Here is a 17,907-nt window from a genome sequence, read left to right as displayed (position 1 = left end):
AATGTATAGCCATTTTCAGAGCTTTGCAGAGGGGAAAGTACATACGATACGTCTGATCCGATTGGATTTTTTAATTCAACAGGACAATGTACTTCTATTCACATAGTTTCACTAATGTGTGTGAAATACCAAAAGAGCCAATAATGTTGGAAGTTGAACAAAAAGGATTGTTCACCGCAATGCTTAAAATGACTTGAAGTTTCAAAGGGCTGTAGTTTTACAACGATTAGTTATGCAGATATACTATTTAAGATCTATGCATAGATTTGTTCTACAAACACCTGTGATTTTTTTCTGATTTTTTCGGAGAGGGTCACCTGCCAAATATTTGCCAAACACCTGTGATTTCTTTCAGGTTTTTTCGGAGAGGGTCACAAAAATGAAGCATGTATAATAGTATAAAATCTACAAATATTTTGCATATCTTTGTGGTAGCTTAATGATCAAATACATTCAAAATGTGACCACATTCCATATAATTTGCTTTTTGTTGAAATGTATCCAATCTTAAAATAGAGCATGTATTTTACAGATAATAGAGCAACAGTAAAAAAGATTTACATTTGAGAAGCGCAAAAAAAATCTTTAAAATATATTTTCAGGGTAAAATGAGGGACATCTTCATCTTTATAAATAAATGCTTCAAAGAGTAGTTATTTTGATATTGATATTTTGTAAAGATCAAAATGTCCTGTAATATGGGGGACATTTTGTATACCTTGTGCAACAATTGGCATTTGCCAAGAATGACCAACTTACACTTAGAAGTTTAATTTTTCGAGCTAATTTCAGGCATTCGTAAACCACGTTTCAAATACGAGAAAATGAATGCCTAGTTCCCAGACGCCATCTCAATGAGATGAGGTCTGACGTTAGCCAGGCTAATAAAGTACTGTATCAAGCCTAAATTGTCTGTCAGTAGACAATATTATATGGAAATGATCGGCACAATTTTCACAAAACCTGGTGGCGCATATAGGCCAAGGAAAACCTATAAATCTATGAAACAGATCCCAATAGTGGGGCACCTCAAAGTATGATAGTGAAAGTTGGTGGAGGCCTGCGGTCTCTAAGTGTTGTTCTAGCTTAAATTAATGATCTGTGCTTAAAGTTGTCATTAATTAAGTGTGCTTGCAAAGCAGCACACTTATTGTTCTTCTTAAGTTTTATTATTAAGTGTGCTTGCTGCAAAGCAGCACACTTATTGTTCTTCTTAAGTTTTATTATTATTATTTTTCCCGTCTCCCTAATTTTTTGTCAGCCCTAGCGCCTAGGCCCTTTGAGACAGAGACACCGTTCCAACTTTAAAACGTCCGGTCAGTACCGGTGTAAGTTGCTCGCGAAGATGACGTCAGGTGGGCGTGCCGTTCGTCCGCCATATTGGATTGAACAGAAAGCGAAACTAAATTTTCACAGGTCACAAATTTGGTCCGAACGCCACGAAACTTGACGTACATTATCCTTGGACCAAGCCTCACAAATGTTAGCGGAAGGATTTTTGATTTTCGAAAGCGTTTGCCCGTCACAGCCAAACGAAATCGGCGGCGAAGCTCCGAAACAGGAAGTCGTCCATATCTCAGGAACACTGTCACATATCGATACCAAATTTTGTATATGAACTGGGGACTCCAGTGTGAGGGTGCATAGGCAAAAAAAAAAAGAAATATTCCAAAAGTTTCCATCATTTGGCAAACCACCCACGGGTATTTGGTAACTCACACCATTCACCTTTTCACCATTCACCTTCTATCACAATGCCTTCCATGTATGCACAATGTCTCAGAGCAGACACAATGTTTCCAGGCAACCTTGCCCAATCATGAAATCCTTGCTCTGCCATGGGATAGTATGGACTTACGAACTGAAATGGCAAGGAGAACAGTAGCTATATATAGCTTACATAATAGAGTTGTTTTCACATTGACGGTATTCAAATTAAATTTTTCATTATTGTTACATATCATGATGGGAGAGTATTATTAAAAATGTTACAAGTATGCAAATGCATATGTTTACGGGCAATTAGGTTTTACTGTGTTGTTTTGTTGTAAAGACATGCAAGGCATTCTGGGCCATGTAATGAACAGTGGTCGGCAGCACTCCATAGGCTACGTATTAATATGAATAGGTGTTTCTGTAAACCTAGGGACAATAAACAGCTATCTCTGTTACAAAAACGAGCTGGTAATCGCTCATTGAAGAGGGAACTATGATAAAAAGATTGTTTTCCTAAAAGCATGGAGTTGACGAAAGAATAAACGAGCAATGTCACGTTAATGTTAAATAGCCTACCTATCTGAACGCTAGGTGGCAACGTTGTATTACATTTCACTAGTGTAGCCTACTTGAAATACGGTGTGAGATTCACAAGTAATGAAATATAGTAGTGCAAATATTATGTAATTTATCATGGGAAATTATTGGAAATGTTATTTCTTGTTTATTCTTGCAAACCACACACATCCATTCGGAATCACACGTACACATTTAATACTGAAAGACTATCATTTTGTTTATTTGATGTCGCCTAGCAACACAGCCTTCAGAGCAAAGATTCTAGAACAGAGCTTCAGAGAGACACGTTTTGAGTTTGTGGCCAAGAACCTAAAATATCGGTTTCCATGTGCTGGATGGTGTGCGTCCTTTATGAAAGTAAGTGTTTTATACAGTTAACGTTACAGACATAATGAGTCATGTTGTAGTGGTCAACATAAATGTGCCCCTTCTGTTATTAGAATGCTAAGCGGAGAAGCATGCTAAGCAGAGATTTAGTATCATTAATTTCTTGTGTGGCTAGCTATAGGGAGGAGATGTATGTTGCTAATTGGGATTTATGTTGTTTAGCGTAATGCCATGGTCATTTGATATGAGATGCTTGCACTCGTAACTTCGTCACGTGTAACTTTAGGACTGCTATTTTTTTTACTAACAGTAATTCACGAAGCACTTTAGCCCTAAAAGTACAGTAGCACCTACGTCTGTGACAGCTTAAGGGAACTTGCATTGTAGGCATAACTAAGGGATGCAATAACACCACCAACAACCAAAACTAGCCTACTCATTGTCAACATGTACATGAAATGTAACGTTTCATGTGAATCAAATTAAAATGTTTTCTTTGCAAACGTAGGCATAGGCGTATGGTGACAGATTAATTTAATAATGCTGCTGTGTGAATCAAGGTAAGCGTGCAGGAAGTGGCCACTTCTTAATGGGACCCACTGTATGGAAGTGGGCTAAGTAAAATAGAGATGTTTTAAATAAGATAAGGTTAATCAGAATTCTACGATATGCCCGCTTGACAACGGCAGAGATAGAACTGGCCTTTGGCCATAGCAACCATCCATTTAGAACGACTGGCCTTCATAGCAACCAAAGATCTGAGCTGTGTTGCAATGTGAGGCAAAGTATAGAACGGTGATGAAACATACAGAGACAGGTCAAGAAATATAGTGTAGACAGTAGTATACAGTTGATTTACAGACGGTGGTTTAGAGTAATATGAAGTATTCCTTTATTCTGAGATAGGCTACATCAATAGGCTCTCAAAAGAACCCCAGGCTCACAAAACAATCCCAAACAGACATAAGGTCTTTATAGAGCAAATCCATATAGATTATTTGTCAAATAAACCAGTAAAACATAATTTGTGGGATGGAATATATAACATTCACACTCATAGCTCATATTTTTTTTTTAAATAAATCAGTGAAAAAGTATCCTGACAAACAAGCAGCTTTTTAATGCCTTGGTCATATTTCATAATTTCAATTCCTCTGTAGGTTACCTGATAGCCCAGTTTGAGAGGCGCAAGACGCGTGACATTATTTATTTTTTGCAGCCAATCACTGCTGTCATTTTATTTTATTGATTTGATCTCAGTCATAGAAGCTAAATTCGAAGACAGGCCAAAGGTAAAATCCAACGAATCGCATTCAACCCGCAAGGCAATAGTTTAATAGAGCTTTTGAGGTATTGCCACTGCTCCAACACTGAAAGGCACTGTTAGAATGCTTGGATCAAGCCAGGTTCAGCATAGCGTATGTCACTGTCTGCTCACGTTGGTGACCGGACCAGGGCAAGCACACTTTCGCAGTTCCCGCCGGAAATGCAGTCTAGTTTCTTTCATATTTCTTTACAACGTAAATAATGCATTCATAGGCTAGTGATGTCAGAAACGAGCCTGTATAGGCTACTCATATCGTAGGCTCATTTCAATGCAGACCAAAAGTAGGCTATATGATTTTCGCTGTTTCGGTTTTAAAAGTCATTTTTTGATTTTTTTCCTTTTTCTGTTTTTCCGTTTTGGTTTTAGAAACAGAAAAAAAAAACGTCTTTTGGTTGTTTTTCGGATTTGGCTTGGAAACGGATTCATAAATGAACGAACCTTGTCCGTGAATATGCAAGGTAGAATGAAACATAAAAAAATGTTGCAATAGAATGTTTTACAAAGTGGACTGTTGCATATCTGGATAGCAATATGCCAGAGTTTTATTCTTTGTTCATTCTTGAAAAATCACTGAACACTAAAAATACAATGAGATACCTTAATTCAGGAAAGTGGCTCAGCAATTCCCATAGGCTTTGCCCACAACTGAATGCACCTTGCAGACGGTTACCATCCTCCAGCTGCACGGCAATTAGTACCTGAAAAAAGAGCCATATTGAACACACACTGTTAAATAAACACTTCCTCTTCACCTTTCTGAAACAAGCATACAAATGCAAACTTTGTCACCGAGAAAAGACTATAACAACTCAGTTTATATAATGTTTGAGCTCCCTAACACAATTACAATCTGGTGTATATTTGTCACACTATGTTCAGACTGCAGGCAAAAGTGGCCCAAATCTAGTTAGACATAGTATGAACACTCAAATCTTGCCCAGATCTGATTTTTTCAAATCAGATTTAGACCACTTCCATAATATATAGTCATCAATCAGACCAAGGTCTGATTTTCTTCAATGCGGCAGCAGTGAGAACAACCAAGGCGGATTTGATGCGACTTATACGCCAATCTACATCGACATGTGTCACAATTATGCGCCGGCAGAAGTTAGCTGATGTCATTGGGGGCCTAGCAGCTAAGCTGCAGAACCCCATTGTGTTTGTTAGTATTCTTATTGGGGGTCTAGCAGCGAAGCTAAACCCAGCCGTCTAGTGCCACCAACGGGTCAAAATTTGGCCGAAATATGAACTGCTGGGTCGAAAATTATGAAATTCGGACCACCGCTATATTGGATTTGATCCAAACTCTACAAAAAGTTTCAGCGGTCACAGATTTAATCTTATTTTCATGAAACTTGGCGGAGATGATCTTCAGACTAAGCCACACAAATGATACTTGTCAGATTTTTTCAAGTCAAGTTTATTTGCCAGTGACAGCCAATCAAATATGGTGACGAAGCCGCCAAACAGGAAGTGGGCTAACATCTTAGCTACGCTTTGATGTATGAAATCCAAACTTGGTACAGGGACATGGTAGTTGATTGTGAGGACGCACTAGGAAATTTGCAGCATTGGCCTCTAGGGGCGCTGCAATACAGGAAGTGAGCTCATATCTCAGCAACGCTTTGATGTATGAAGTTCAAACTTGGTACAGGGACATGGTAGCTGATTGTGAGGACATGCAAGGAAAGTGGTGTCATTTTGCCTCTAGGAGTGCTGTAATAAAGACAGTGAGCTCATATCTCAGCAACACTTTGATGTATTAAAGCCAAACTTGGTACAGAGACTTACCACTTGATTGTGAGAACGTACAAGGACAGTGCCGTAATTTGGCCTCTAGGGGCGCTGTAACAAAGTAAATGAGCTGATATTTCAGCCATTCTTTATGCAATTGCCATGAAAGTTACTGTGAGTACTTGCTCATGCCATGGCAATTTCTGCTAGTGCACTGCTAGGCCCCCACATTGCTGCTTGCAGCTATATTTGTTATTGTTCTTTTGCGCATGCGGGTCAGTTCAGAACTGCAAACAGTTCACACTGGAATCTGATATAGGCCACAATTTAAAAGGTAATGTGAACAGCCAAAAAAACAAAACAAAAATCAGATCTGAGCAAAAAATCTGAATTTAGCATTGGATGGATGGATGGATGGAATACTTTATTGATCCCCAAGGGGAAATTCAATAAATCAGGGGAGGGTGCGAATGCAGTCCCCCACTACCAGAAATTGTGCAGTCGAGATTCCCACATTTGAGGAATTCACAGGGGTCAGCATGACCGGATGTGCAATGGCTGAGCCTCGCCCTGGGCAAACAACCTTCTCAGGTAAGTAAATATCAGGTAAGTAGCCCTACTGACCTCCTTGAACTCATTTCCCTAATGAGTCAACATGCCTACTAGAACCTGTCCCTGCAAAGTGACTCATTTAAGCAGATATTGATCATCTATCTCTCTTTCCTGTCAAAAATACAAAAATATTTTAAGGCCACTTTCAGTCTGGAGTCAATCACAGCACTGAAATGCACAAGTATTCAGAAAATTTTGTATGCATGGAATAAATTATTTAGGTTTGCATGTACGGTTACTTTATATATGTGTGGCATCATGAATCTTTAAGCAAGTATTGGTTGTTCTCTGTGGATGGTAGTGATAAAACACAGATTTGGTTTGTATTGTCAGGCTAAAGTTCCATGAGTTTTCAGCAATAGTAAGCCCCTTAAAACCCTGTGTGAAAATGTCAAAATTAGCATATACCATTCAATATGACAGACTTGCCGTACTGTTGGCCAAGTCAAATATAACATGAGAAATTTGTTGGATATCATTACAACTGTGAAATACCAAGTGTTTAGAAATACAATGCACCTTAAATTGTAGGCTATAGTAGCAACTTTTGTAGTACGTTTGTGTACAGCTATTTCAGTATAGATGACGCATCATTGCAACATTTTAGTATGTTTGTGTGAACAATGACAAAAGGCGTTTTGGCACTGTAGGGACTTCCTGTACCTTTTTTGTAGTTCATAGAATTTTTTGTGCATTCATACTGCTACTTTTGTAGTTCCTCTAGCCACAGTTGCATTTTTTAAACTGTAAAACTCAATCAGCTTCTATTTCAATTTGCTTAACACAAAAACTGCATGAGGAACTGATGTAGCACATTAAATTAAGACTTAAAATCACGATATCAGCACAAGCACATCTGGGTGGCTGAATTTTGATAGGTTGTAGACAGCTTTTTTTATTTTGTGAATGAAGTAAGCAAATGTTCAAAATTGTAGCGAAAGTGCCTCTTGGAATATAAATATTTATCAATTGTACGGTTGCCACAATGCATCAACATTAATCAACGACAGAGACAGAGTATTTTCGATATTTCACGACACATCATTTTTTTTTATTTTATCAGTGTTCTTTATTATTTTTTTATATTTGTCTTCCATATTATTTAGTACTACTACTGTTATGTTTTGTATCCTACTCCAAACCACTTCAACCACTGTTCATAAATGTTCAAAAAATGTCCTTTATTCTTTTCAAAGTATTTGTCCTTATAGCTGCTAAACAGGACTACACTCATTACTGAAGCCATAAAGACCCGAGAGATTAATTGAAGAATTTAATTTTATGGTTGTTCCTGTATTACAAGCTGGTCTTACTATAAAGTGATTAATGCAAGCTAAGCTATGCCATATGATGAATTTGAATTGGAGGAAAAACAATAATAGACGACTGATTAATCGATAGACAGTAATAATAGTTAGAGATACATTACATGAAACCCCTGTGACAAAAAACCTTCTATTCCTTACACACCAAGTTCCATGTGTGCCAGTGGTCCAGTGTCCAACAAATCTTTGACCAAAGATTGCACAAAAAAACCTTGAGACAGATAATACAGAAACAGTGCCACAGATTTCTTGGTCTGTAGAAATACACCATTTATTAAGCACATGATGGACATATATAATTACACATTGTTTAGAAGAATTAGTTGAAATATAGATGTATCTTTTTAAAAATCAGAAAGACACAAAATGTGTTTTATTCAACAGATACAATTTATAGGTTATTACTATGGACCTTTTATATAAATCAGTATATGCAAAACAGGCACATAAAAATATATTATGAATGTAACATCATTCTACATTAACTGTGTTCATGGTCCATATTCACAAAGACTCTTAAGAATGAAACTATGTTCAAACTACCGGTTTTAGGACAAACTCTCAAAAATAGTTGTACAGCAACAGTTCGGTGGTGTGTGTGAGAGTAAAAAGAAGATTCGGGTGACACCGTCCATCTTCACTAGAGGCTGGATTTAAGGGTGAACTTTATTAAATTGTTTCTTGACTGTATGTGTGAATGGAGTTTCTGTAACCATAAAAATCTATAAAACATAAAAGAATATTCCTAACATTGCTTAGCTTAACAATCAGTTAAATATGCAGCTTCTTACAGTTACACAATACACTGCAAAAAACTGCGGTAACACTATTTTAATGTGTCGCTGTTACAGTGTACTTACCTAATTAGGTACAGTGGTACAACCTGTGTAACAACATGTACTATCAGGTACCATCATTGTACTTGCATAATGTATTTGTGGGTACCTACATATAGTTGTTACATTGTAATACTGAGGGCTTTTACAAAACTTTGCCAATTTGCCTAAATTTTCATCAGAGGCAAAGAGCTGACCTGAGACCTGCTGGATGGGGTAAATCGGGTCATGATAAATTTGATATACAAAGCATGCTTAGCTCGAGTCAAGGCCTCATTGTCTTCAGTGTACATGTAACAGCTGTGCTGCTACAACCTTGTTACTCTTTGATACAGTGGAATAAACTGGAACAGGTCTTGTCTTGGAACAGGTCTACTAATTCACATGTACTGTGTGGTGTAACAGCAGACACGTTTCAACACATCAATTACAGGATGCATAACATCATTGACAGGATGTATATATGTAGATGTAAGTACTTAACTGGTACACTTTATATTAATGGGTTTATTCCACTGTATCAAAAGAGTAATAAATGTGTACCAACACAGTTGATACATGTACTACAGTATGTAGGGTAATGGCAGACCTGTTCCAAGACACCAATGACACAACATACATGTAATAGTAAGTACTTAACTGGTACACTTCATTTTAATGGGTTTATGCCACTGTATCAAAGAGCAATAAGTGTGTACCAACACAGTTGATATATGTACTATGTAGTGAATTAGTAGACCTGTTCCAAGACATCGAAGACATAAAATACATGTCATATGTACATGTAAGTAATTAACTGGTACACTTAATAGGTTTATTCAACTGTATCAAAGAGTAACAAGGTTATAGCAGCACAGCTGTTACATGTACTGAAGACGATGAGGCCTTGACTGGAGCTAAGAATGCTTTGTATATCAAATCTATCATGACCAGATTTACCCCATCCAGCAGGTCTCAGGTCAGCTCTTTGCCTCTGATGAAAACTATCAGAAAAACAACTATATGTAGGTACCCACAAATACATAATGCAAGTACAATGACAGTACATGTTGTTACACAGGTTGTACCACTGTACCTAATTAGGTAGGTACACTGTAACAGCGACACATTAAAATAAAGTGTTACCAAAACTGCTTATCTAATAAAATCTATCCAAGATTATTAGTCTTATATCAAGATAAAAATAACTGGTTTGTATTGTTTTCAGTATAAAGAGACTTAGCTAGCGCTTTCTCATGAAATCATTTGACTTAATTTAAGAAAAGTTTGACTTATTTTAAGACATCTCATCCTGAAAATAAGCAAATATTTCTGCCAGTGCGTTAAAGGAGAATTCCGGTGTGATATTGACCTAAAGTGTATCGAAACATGATACCGAGTGTGAACGTATGTCTCATAGCCCATCTCGGCTTGTCCCCTGCACTCCAAAATCTGGCGCTAGTTAGCCGATGCTACCAACATCTTTTTCAATAGTGGTGCTTCGGCATCGGGCTAGCCATGCAAATAAATCACTGTTTTACACCCATTTACGAGGCTCAATGTATCTCCACACTTCATTGGTAGACTTCCGAGGGCCCTGACATTTAAAACGAGACATTGAGAACTTTGAAAAAGCACTGGTAGTTTGCTTACAGGACGATTTATACAGACAGTATCTTCACGAAGTTTAGCGTTTGCAGCCATCTTGAATTTAGTCACGATAAGTCGAGCAACGAGTAAGAATGAACAGGTATGATAAGGGATCAGATTCCAAAAATAATTCAGTGGAAATGCATGGATTCCAGTTGCTGCTACTGGAAGAAACTGGAATCCATGCATTTCCACTGAATTATTTTTGGAATCTGATCAGGGCCCTAGGAAGTCTACCAATGAAGTGTGGAGATACATTGAGCCTCGTAAATGGGTGTAAAACAGTGATTTATTTGCATGGCTAGCCCGATGCCGAAGCACCACTACTGAAAAAGTTGTTGGTAGCATCGGCTAACTAGCGCCAGATTTTGGAGTGCAGGGGACAAGTCGAGATGGGCTATGAGACATAAGTTCACACTCGGTATCATGTTTCAATACACTTTAGGTCAATATCACACCGGAATTCTCCTTTAAGCAAATTTGTCCTAAAAACAAGCAAATTTGTCTGCCAGTGCGTTAAGTAAATTTGTCTTGATAAGACTCCTTAAAATAAGTCAAAGTCTTCCTAAATTAAGTCAAAATGATCCTTCGAGAGGGCACTAGGTAAGTCGTTTCATACTAAAAACAAATACCAAATAGATTTTTTGATCTTATTATAAGATTAATAACACTTGGTTAGAATTCATTTTTTGCAGTGTAGCATATAAATAAAAAATCTAATACAAACTAACCAAGTGTTATTAATCTCATATCAAGATCAAATAATCAGTATTCAGTATAAACAGACAGTATTACCAGGTGCTTTCTCTTAAAATCATTTGACTTACTCTTAGACATCTCATCATGAAAACAAGCAAATTTGGCTGCCAGTGCGTTAAGTAAATTTGTCTTGATAAGCCTCCTTAAAATAAGTCAAACTCATATTGAATTCAACTGTAACTACAGAGTAAAAACAACTTGGGGTCTATTAACGGTAGTTAACGACTTTTGACTGAGTATTAGACAAATCAAAGTATTGTAAACTTTGAAAGTGTACAGAAAGGTTATAACAAGACCTGTATCTGTAGGAAGAAAATTCCATGGCTTCCTGGTCCGGTATCGTCAAATCAGCGGGTGTGCTCGACCTTGCAGCGCTAGCAGATCTGGCTGAATACAAACATACCTTACGTCTAGCCAGATCTGCGCAGCGCTGAATCTTTCAATACAAACATACCTTACGTCTAGCCAGATCTGCGCAGCGCTGATCGAACTCGCCCGCTGATTTGACGATTCAGACCAGGAAGTCATGGAATTTTCTTACCTTTGCCATCAGCGGGCAATCTCACCCTCCGGGTCACTCAGCAGGTCCATAAGGTGTTCTTCCTCTCTGTCTGGTCTACTGCATCATTAGCCATATTGAAGGGAGAATTTGAATGCCTGACTGGCATCAAGGAGAAAGATAAACAAAAAAATATTTCAGGCCACACTGAAACAATATGCACAAGATGCACAAATCCGCCTACGACCCACTGTAAATTTAAAATACTGCATCAAGTAGATCAGTAGTTCGGGTCTTAGTGGCCACTTATACACGGAGTTTAGCAAAATAGTCATTCAACTAAGAGATTTACAAGTGTAACTACATAGTGAACCAACTACTTCACAAAAGGCAATGAGGCCATTTCAGAAAAGGTTTTCCAAAACTAAACACTGAGGCCTAGATGTACTAAAAATTGCCACCAAATTACCACCCGTTTCTGACGGTTTATGTACAAAACTGATCGCACATGGATCAAAAGCACATTTTGCGTGCCACTGGAGTGCGGAATGGCTATCTGCACTTTTCTTACTGATGCATATGCATTTATGGGAGGGTGAGGTAAAAGTGGGAGTTTCACGCAAACATATGGGAGAAGTGTTGATAGTGATTGATTAGGTATTCTGCAATATGTATGAAAACAGCACACACTGTTTTTTGCACTGAAAAACTTCTGCCTTTTAAAAACAGGTGTAATCCAGATTGTGGTTGAATGCGTCAATTACAGAAACTTTCAAAGACAACAAAATCAATATCAGAGAATTAGATTTCCTTCATTGTACTGTGTCAAAAGCCTTAACTTGTGTTCGCCTTTCTAATGTTGTATTTTCACTTTCATGTCATCCACTTCCCAATCTGCTAGCGGTAATAGTCTACATGCAGTAAATAGTTTGAGTACTTTTTTATTTTTTTTTAAGTAAAGTAGACCTACTAGGCTACTCTGTATGTCGCTGCTTGTTGCCACCTTATTATCATGCATGATCACTAAACTTTTTATTCTTTTGAATGTCACCATCAGTTAACTCCATTTAACTGCGCTTGTGGTGTGCATACGATATTAGCGCTTTCTTTATACATCTAGCCCTGAGGCGTAAAAAATAACCACACTCCATTTCAAGTTACAAATGGGAAAGATACACATCGCACAAATTTGTTAGACTTCGCTACTGCCCTTCCTACTTATGCTACTGCCTTAATAACATTATGCTAGCTTGTTGATATCAATATTAGTAGTGAAAAACATATGGTTATGAATATAGCCTTGGTTCTCTGAAGGAGAACATGAGACGTTAACCAATGGGAAGTCATCCCAGCATGAAGTCATCGAAACCAATCACCCGTCTTAGGGAACTTTTTGTGTGGCTTACACTATATCACACCTGAGGCTTCGCACACTTGAGTAATGGCCTCAACCAGCCAGTGGAAGAGCCTTTGTTTGATGAAGATAAAAAGATAGGATAAAAAGAGAAAAATAAATAAATAAAATTCAAATAAATAAATAAGATAAAATGTAAAGAGTAAAAATTAAATTTGATTTGGCAAGCACACAAAAGAAGCAGTGTGGGAATGCAGACATGTGTCAATGCAACACACCGATCAGCCATAACATTATGACAACCTGACTGATTGGATCATAAACGGCCACAGCAATGAAGAAAAGTGAAAGTGATTGATAATGACTGACTGACTATTATTGTGTTACATGCTCCAAATGTAAAGCACTTTGAGCTGCATCCTGTGTATGAAAGGTGCCATAAAGCTTATTATTATTATTATTATTATTATTATGTAGGTCCCCCTTTTGCCTCCAAAACAGCCCTGACCCGTCGAGGCTCCACTAGACCTCTAGGTGTGCGGTGGTATCTGGCACCAAGACATTAGCAGCAGGTAGCCTGCGAGCTATCAGTAGCTCCCGACCTGATTCTAAGTAGCTCTCCAAAAGGTTTGAGGAAGATGTTCATAAATCTGATAACCCAGTCACTTGGGAAACATATTAAAATTCCTATGAAATCAAATTCACAGTCTACAAAAAGAGAAGGCAAATGAGTTGAAAGGAACCTTTAAAAACATACATATGTCATTCAGCGGTTTTGGGTGGCATGCTTCTACTAACATAAGCGCTATCGGCCATGTCCATTTTGTCAAAGTAGCTCTCGGAGGAAAAAAGGTTTGAGACCCCTGGTCCAGCATCCAACAGATGCTGGATTGGATTGAGAACTTTGAGAATTTGGAGCCCAAGTTGTCACCTTGAACTGGTTGTGATCCTCAAACCATTCCACTTGCTTTGTGGTAGGGCACATTATCCTGCTGCAAGAGGCCATTGCCATCAAGGGATAGCCTAGAAATCTATAGACACACCCTAGCGGTGGCAAATTAATTTGCTCAGCCTGTACGTCTAGTATCAAACCATAGGTATTTCTATTGGCTGACGGCGTGGACGTCATCCAATCACAGCGCTCTATTTTGTTAGAGAGTCTTAAGGCGGGCTTAACAGGATAACAACAGTCCTGCGACGGTGAACAACAAGGAAGGTGGCTATGGCGAACGAAGAGCGGTTGTTTGAATCGGCGTTGGCGTTGGACTTGTGCTTTTCTTTGAAAGTTGAGCAACACAATGCACTTAAGTCATTCCTTTCGAAGAAGGATGTATTTGCCGTTTTGCTGACCGGATACGGATATGGTCGTAGCCCTGGCCTATTGCATGCCTAGGCAGTTTGAAAGACAATTCTCTGCCCGCCCATTGGATTAAGCGAGGTGAATGGTTCGATTCCAGACTACACATTTCAATGATATGGGATGGCCCGCCAGGCTAATCAAGGGATACTGTTTCCATGAAAGGGTGCACATGGTATGTAACAATGCTTAGATAGGTGGTACGTGTCAAAGGAACATCCACATGAATGGCAGGACCCAAGGTTTCCGAGCAGAAAATTGCCCAAAGCATCATACTGCCATCACTCAAAATTAGGGCTTTCAGCGTTAACGCGTTAATCACGCTGCGATCGAGGACCAAGAATAATGCGTTATTTTTTTTTAAATCGCATGCCACCAAATATTTCAACCATCCTCTTTGGCTGCTACTATTTTCACCCTTTGACGCACCATTTCTAATGTCCTCAAACTGCCACAGACGCTTCCCGGCAAAGGTTCTACAGCGGAGCTTCCTGCCTAGCCCTCCTCCTCCTGTAGTCATGGAGATAATAAAACACCAACGCAGGTCTGAACTCTCAGCCGGCTGAATGGTGCTTTAAAGCGCTGTGGATACCGGCGCCGAAATGAGTGCGGCAGACTCCACTTTCGACATTCAATTACATTAGACTCCGTTGTTCTCAATACAGCTCCACACACCAGCACCGCACTTTGCCGCCGCTGCTTTATAAATTACGATTCAGTTCTATTTTGTCGGCGCAGCTCTATAAAATCCATTGTTCATCCAGTGTTTGCCAGTTAAAAACGTCGGCGATAATGTGCGTGGCAAGAGACAGTGCACTCATGTCAGCACTGGTGTCCGCTCAGTCGTCATAGAATTAAAATATCACCGAAGTACTTCAAGTTTAAACTATAATCTACGAGCTAAACATTGTTTACACTCTCCTACACTGTTAGAAATGAACTGAACATAGTTAATGGACTAGGCTATTTCTGTTAGCATTTCATTGAAATGTGATGTAGGCCTACACAACATTTTGCACATGCACATTTTGCACATGCAATATTTCTCAATATGAAAAGTTCCTTATTTTCAACTCAACTAAAAATAATGAATATAGCCTATATAGGAAAAAGCTCCATCACCCATGGAATGGAGACCAGTTTGGGGATAGTGAGGAGGCCAGATGAGAAGAATGAAGAGAGCGTGTAGGACGGTATGGTTGAAGGAGTTCAGCCAAGTAAGCGGAGACAGAGCAATGTAGGGCCTTCAAGAAGGACTTTGAAGTCCATCCTCTGCAGGACAGGGAGCCTCCTGGCTTCACATTACCCCAGGTCTTGTAACACTGGGGTAATGTGATTGCAGGAAGGGGTGGAGTTGAGCAATAAAGAGGCCAAATCTTGCTATGTTGTAGTCTTTTGAGCAGGTGTGAGGGAGATCACTGAAGTGGGCATTGCTGTAGTCCCGGCGGGACGTGTATTACGCCCTCATCGAGTGGGAGAGGAGTGGGTGGATCCATGCTATGTTTTTGACATGGAAGAAGGATGATTGCCAGGTTTTGTTGATGTGAGACTCAAATGAGAGGTGGAGTCTAAGAGAACACCTAGGCTTTTGACATGGGACGCTGTGACTCGTGTCATCAGTGGTGAGGCAGAAGTTCTTGAGGTTTCTGGTAGGACACTTTGAACAAATGACGATGATCTCAGTTTTGTCGGAGTTGAGTTTTAGAAGGCTACTGTGCATCCAGCTTTTAAGGGGTTTCAGTGCTGCGGAAGTGTCTGATTTTGTGCAGATGTAGATCAGAGTATCAAAACGGAGGCCATAGGATTGGATGATATGGCCAAGGGGGAGCATGTAAATGGAAAATAGGAGAGGGCCAAGGACTGACCCTTGAGGGACACCATTGAGGACAGTGGATGGAAGGGATTGGATGGTAATGGTGGTAAACTGTAGGCAGTAGGTGATATAGCACTTGAACGATGTAAGGGCAGAGCCAGTGAGTCCAGCAAAGCTTTTTAGTCATTGCAGATGGATGGTGTGGTGGACTGTGTCGAGCAGGATTAACATGCTCAGGTGTCCAAAATTCAAGTGGCGATTCAAGAGACAGCTGGCACCTGGCTCAATGCTCTGAACACAGTCAGGCTTTGTGTGTGGAAGAGGCCGGTCGTTCATGAAGTTATCAGGGGGGATATGGCTAAGCAGGCAGGTGACTGGACTCAGTAAAGATCTGAGTGTAGAAAAAAGTACTTTGGAGTTGTTTCTATGGTCATCAATGATTGTAGAGTAGCAATTAGAGTGGGCAGATTTCAGTGACAAGCGCCAGTCAGCAGTCTTTAGAGAGCACAGTTTCTCTGTGGACCAGGGGGTGGAGCATTTAAAAGAGACTGTCCTGTGTTGAGAAGGGCAAGATCGTTCAAAAACTGCTTCCTCACTGGAGCTGGATAGAGAGGAGGGAAGGTCAAGAGACACCAGGTTGGGATTGAGGGACCTAAGGTTGAGCTGATTGATGAAACACATTGGTGAGTCACAATCGTTTTCAGCGCACCAGTCCAAATACACTATTTCAGAGTGCCTGTGTGGCCGGGGCTCTAGCCCTCTGTGTGGTTTCGACTATGGAGGGGGGCCCCTCCCTCAGCATACTTGTTCTTCTGAACACAAGGCAAATGTATTGCATGTAGTGACAGCAGATGTTTGTGTGCCCACAACAATTTCTCTAATTCTCTAAGGCAGGTGATTGGAGATTGTTTCAGATCGATGATGTCATGTGGGGATGAGAGGACTTGCCGTTGGTTAACGTTAAGTGAACTTGACTAAAAGAGAACTGACAAAACTAATGCAAGGCACTTTATTTCAATTTGATTTCAGACATGGGATGTAAGAAGCACATTCCTCAGTGTCATTTATGTTCACACTAAATTTGTCTCTCACAAATACTATCCAAGAAAACAATTATCATTGCCAACTTAAAGTATTCTTACCTCAGTCAATTCACCAGTGTAGATAAATAACATGCAATTAACTCTAAAATTAGTCCTCTTCCTTGTTGATGTTCTCATGCTCTGCCGCAGTCCATCACCTGACCAGTGCAACAAACTTTACCTAATTAAGTACATAGCTTGCAAATGCATACAGAAACAATATCCAAACTGGTAGTGGAAATAAACTATATATATATATATATATAAATAAAATACATCTGAACATTTTAGAGCAGGGATGGGCAACTTTGATGATAGAGAGGGCCACAAAATGTTCTTGTCGCTGTCAGAGGGCCAGATGTGACCGCGCACGTCCACCACTGGGATATCAGGAATCAGTAAATATATACAGCAGCCTGTCTCTGTATGTTCTATACTCAAATGCATATTTAATATTGCTTCTATTCACCAATGAACTTGAAATAAACTAAAACATATTACACGTTCACAATAAACCTTTTTTCCACTGTAATGGGTAATAATAACTCTTGTAAGGCTCTGTTGTTAGTGTATCTTTACCAGGGTTCCCACATGTAAAATTCCATGGCTTTTCCCTGACAAAAATCCTGAATTTCCATGACCAATCGGGAAATTAAAAAATGGGTATTGAAAAAACAGGTAGGGCTAACTACAACCACTCAAGCAAGTAGTAATGGAAAACGCTAATAACTCAAACACCAATGCTGCATACAGTATGCAGGCAAGTGAATTTTAAACTCCTACAACAAAATTCCCCGATATTCCATGACTTTGCCGGGCAAATATATAATTCCCTGACGTTCCATGTCTGGAATAGACTTTATTAAAATGCTGATGGTATTCTTGAAATTCCATGACCCGTGGGAACCCTGCTTGACTCGGTCGGCTACGACAGCAGCTCTAGCAGCTCCGATGT

At 39.3% G+C, this 17,907-nt stretch overlaps 1 protein-coding gene and 1 pseudogene across 4 annotated transcripts in view; both read right to left on the bottom strand.

Moving 5' to 3' along the window:
* The window catches only part of aspscr1 (ASPSCR1 tether for SLC2A4, UBX domain containing), a 101,490-nt gene that overhangs the window by 74,913 nt on the left and 8,670 nt on the right, over positions 1-17,907 (bottom strand). For 2 of the 4 annotated variants that reach the window (XM_042056174.1, XM_042056173.1), the window contains exon 4: positions 4,547-4,647. In XM_042056174.1, the coding sequence (XP_041912108.1) occupies positions 4,547-4,647 (101 nt within the window). Of the gene's footprint in view, positions 1-4,546; positions 4,648-6,310; positions 6,330-11,388; positions 11,509-17,012; positions 17,111-17,907 lie in introns of those variants that run through there. The other 2 variants (XM_042056175.1, XM_042056176.1) reach the window with 2 other exon arrangements.
* LOC121678655 lies at positions 6,142-6,285 on the bottom strand (annotated as a pseudogene).

This window comes from Alosa sapidissima, chromosome 12, assembly GCF_018492685.1.
Source record: "Alosa sapidissima isolate fAloSap1 chromosome 12, fAloSap1.pri, whole genome shotgun sequence".
Lineage (NCBI taxonomy): Eukaryota > Metazoa > Chordata > Actinopteri > Clupeiformes > Clupeidae > Alosa > Alosa sapidissima.
The sequence above is the reverse complement of the archived record's forward strand: the minus strand, read 5'-3'. Positions and strand labels throughout refer to the sequence as shown.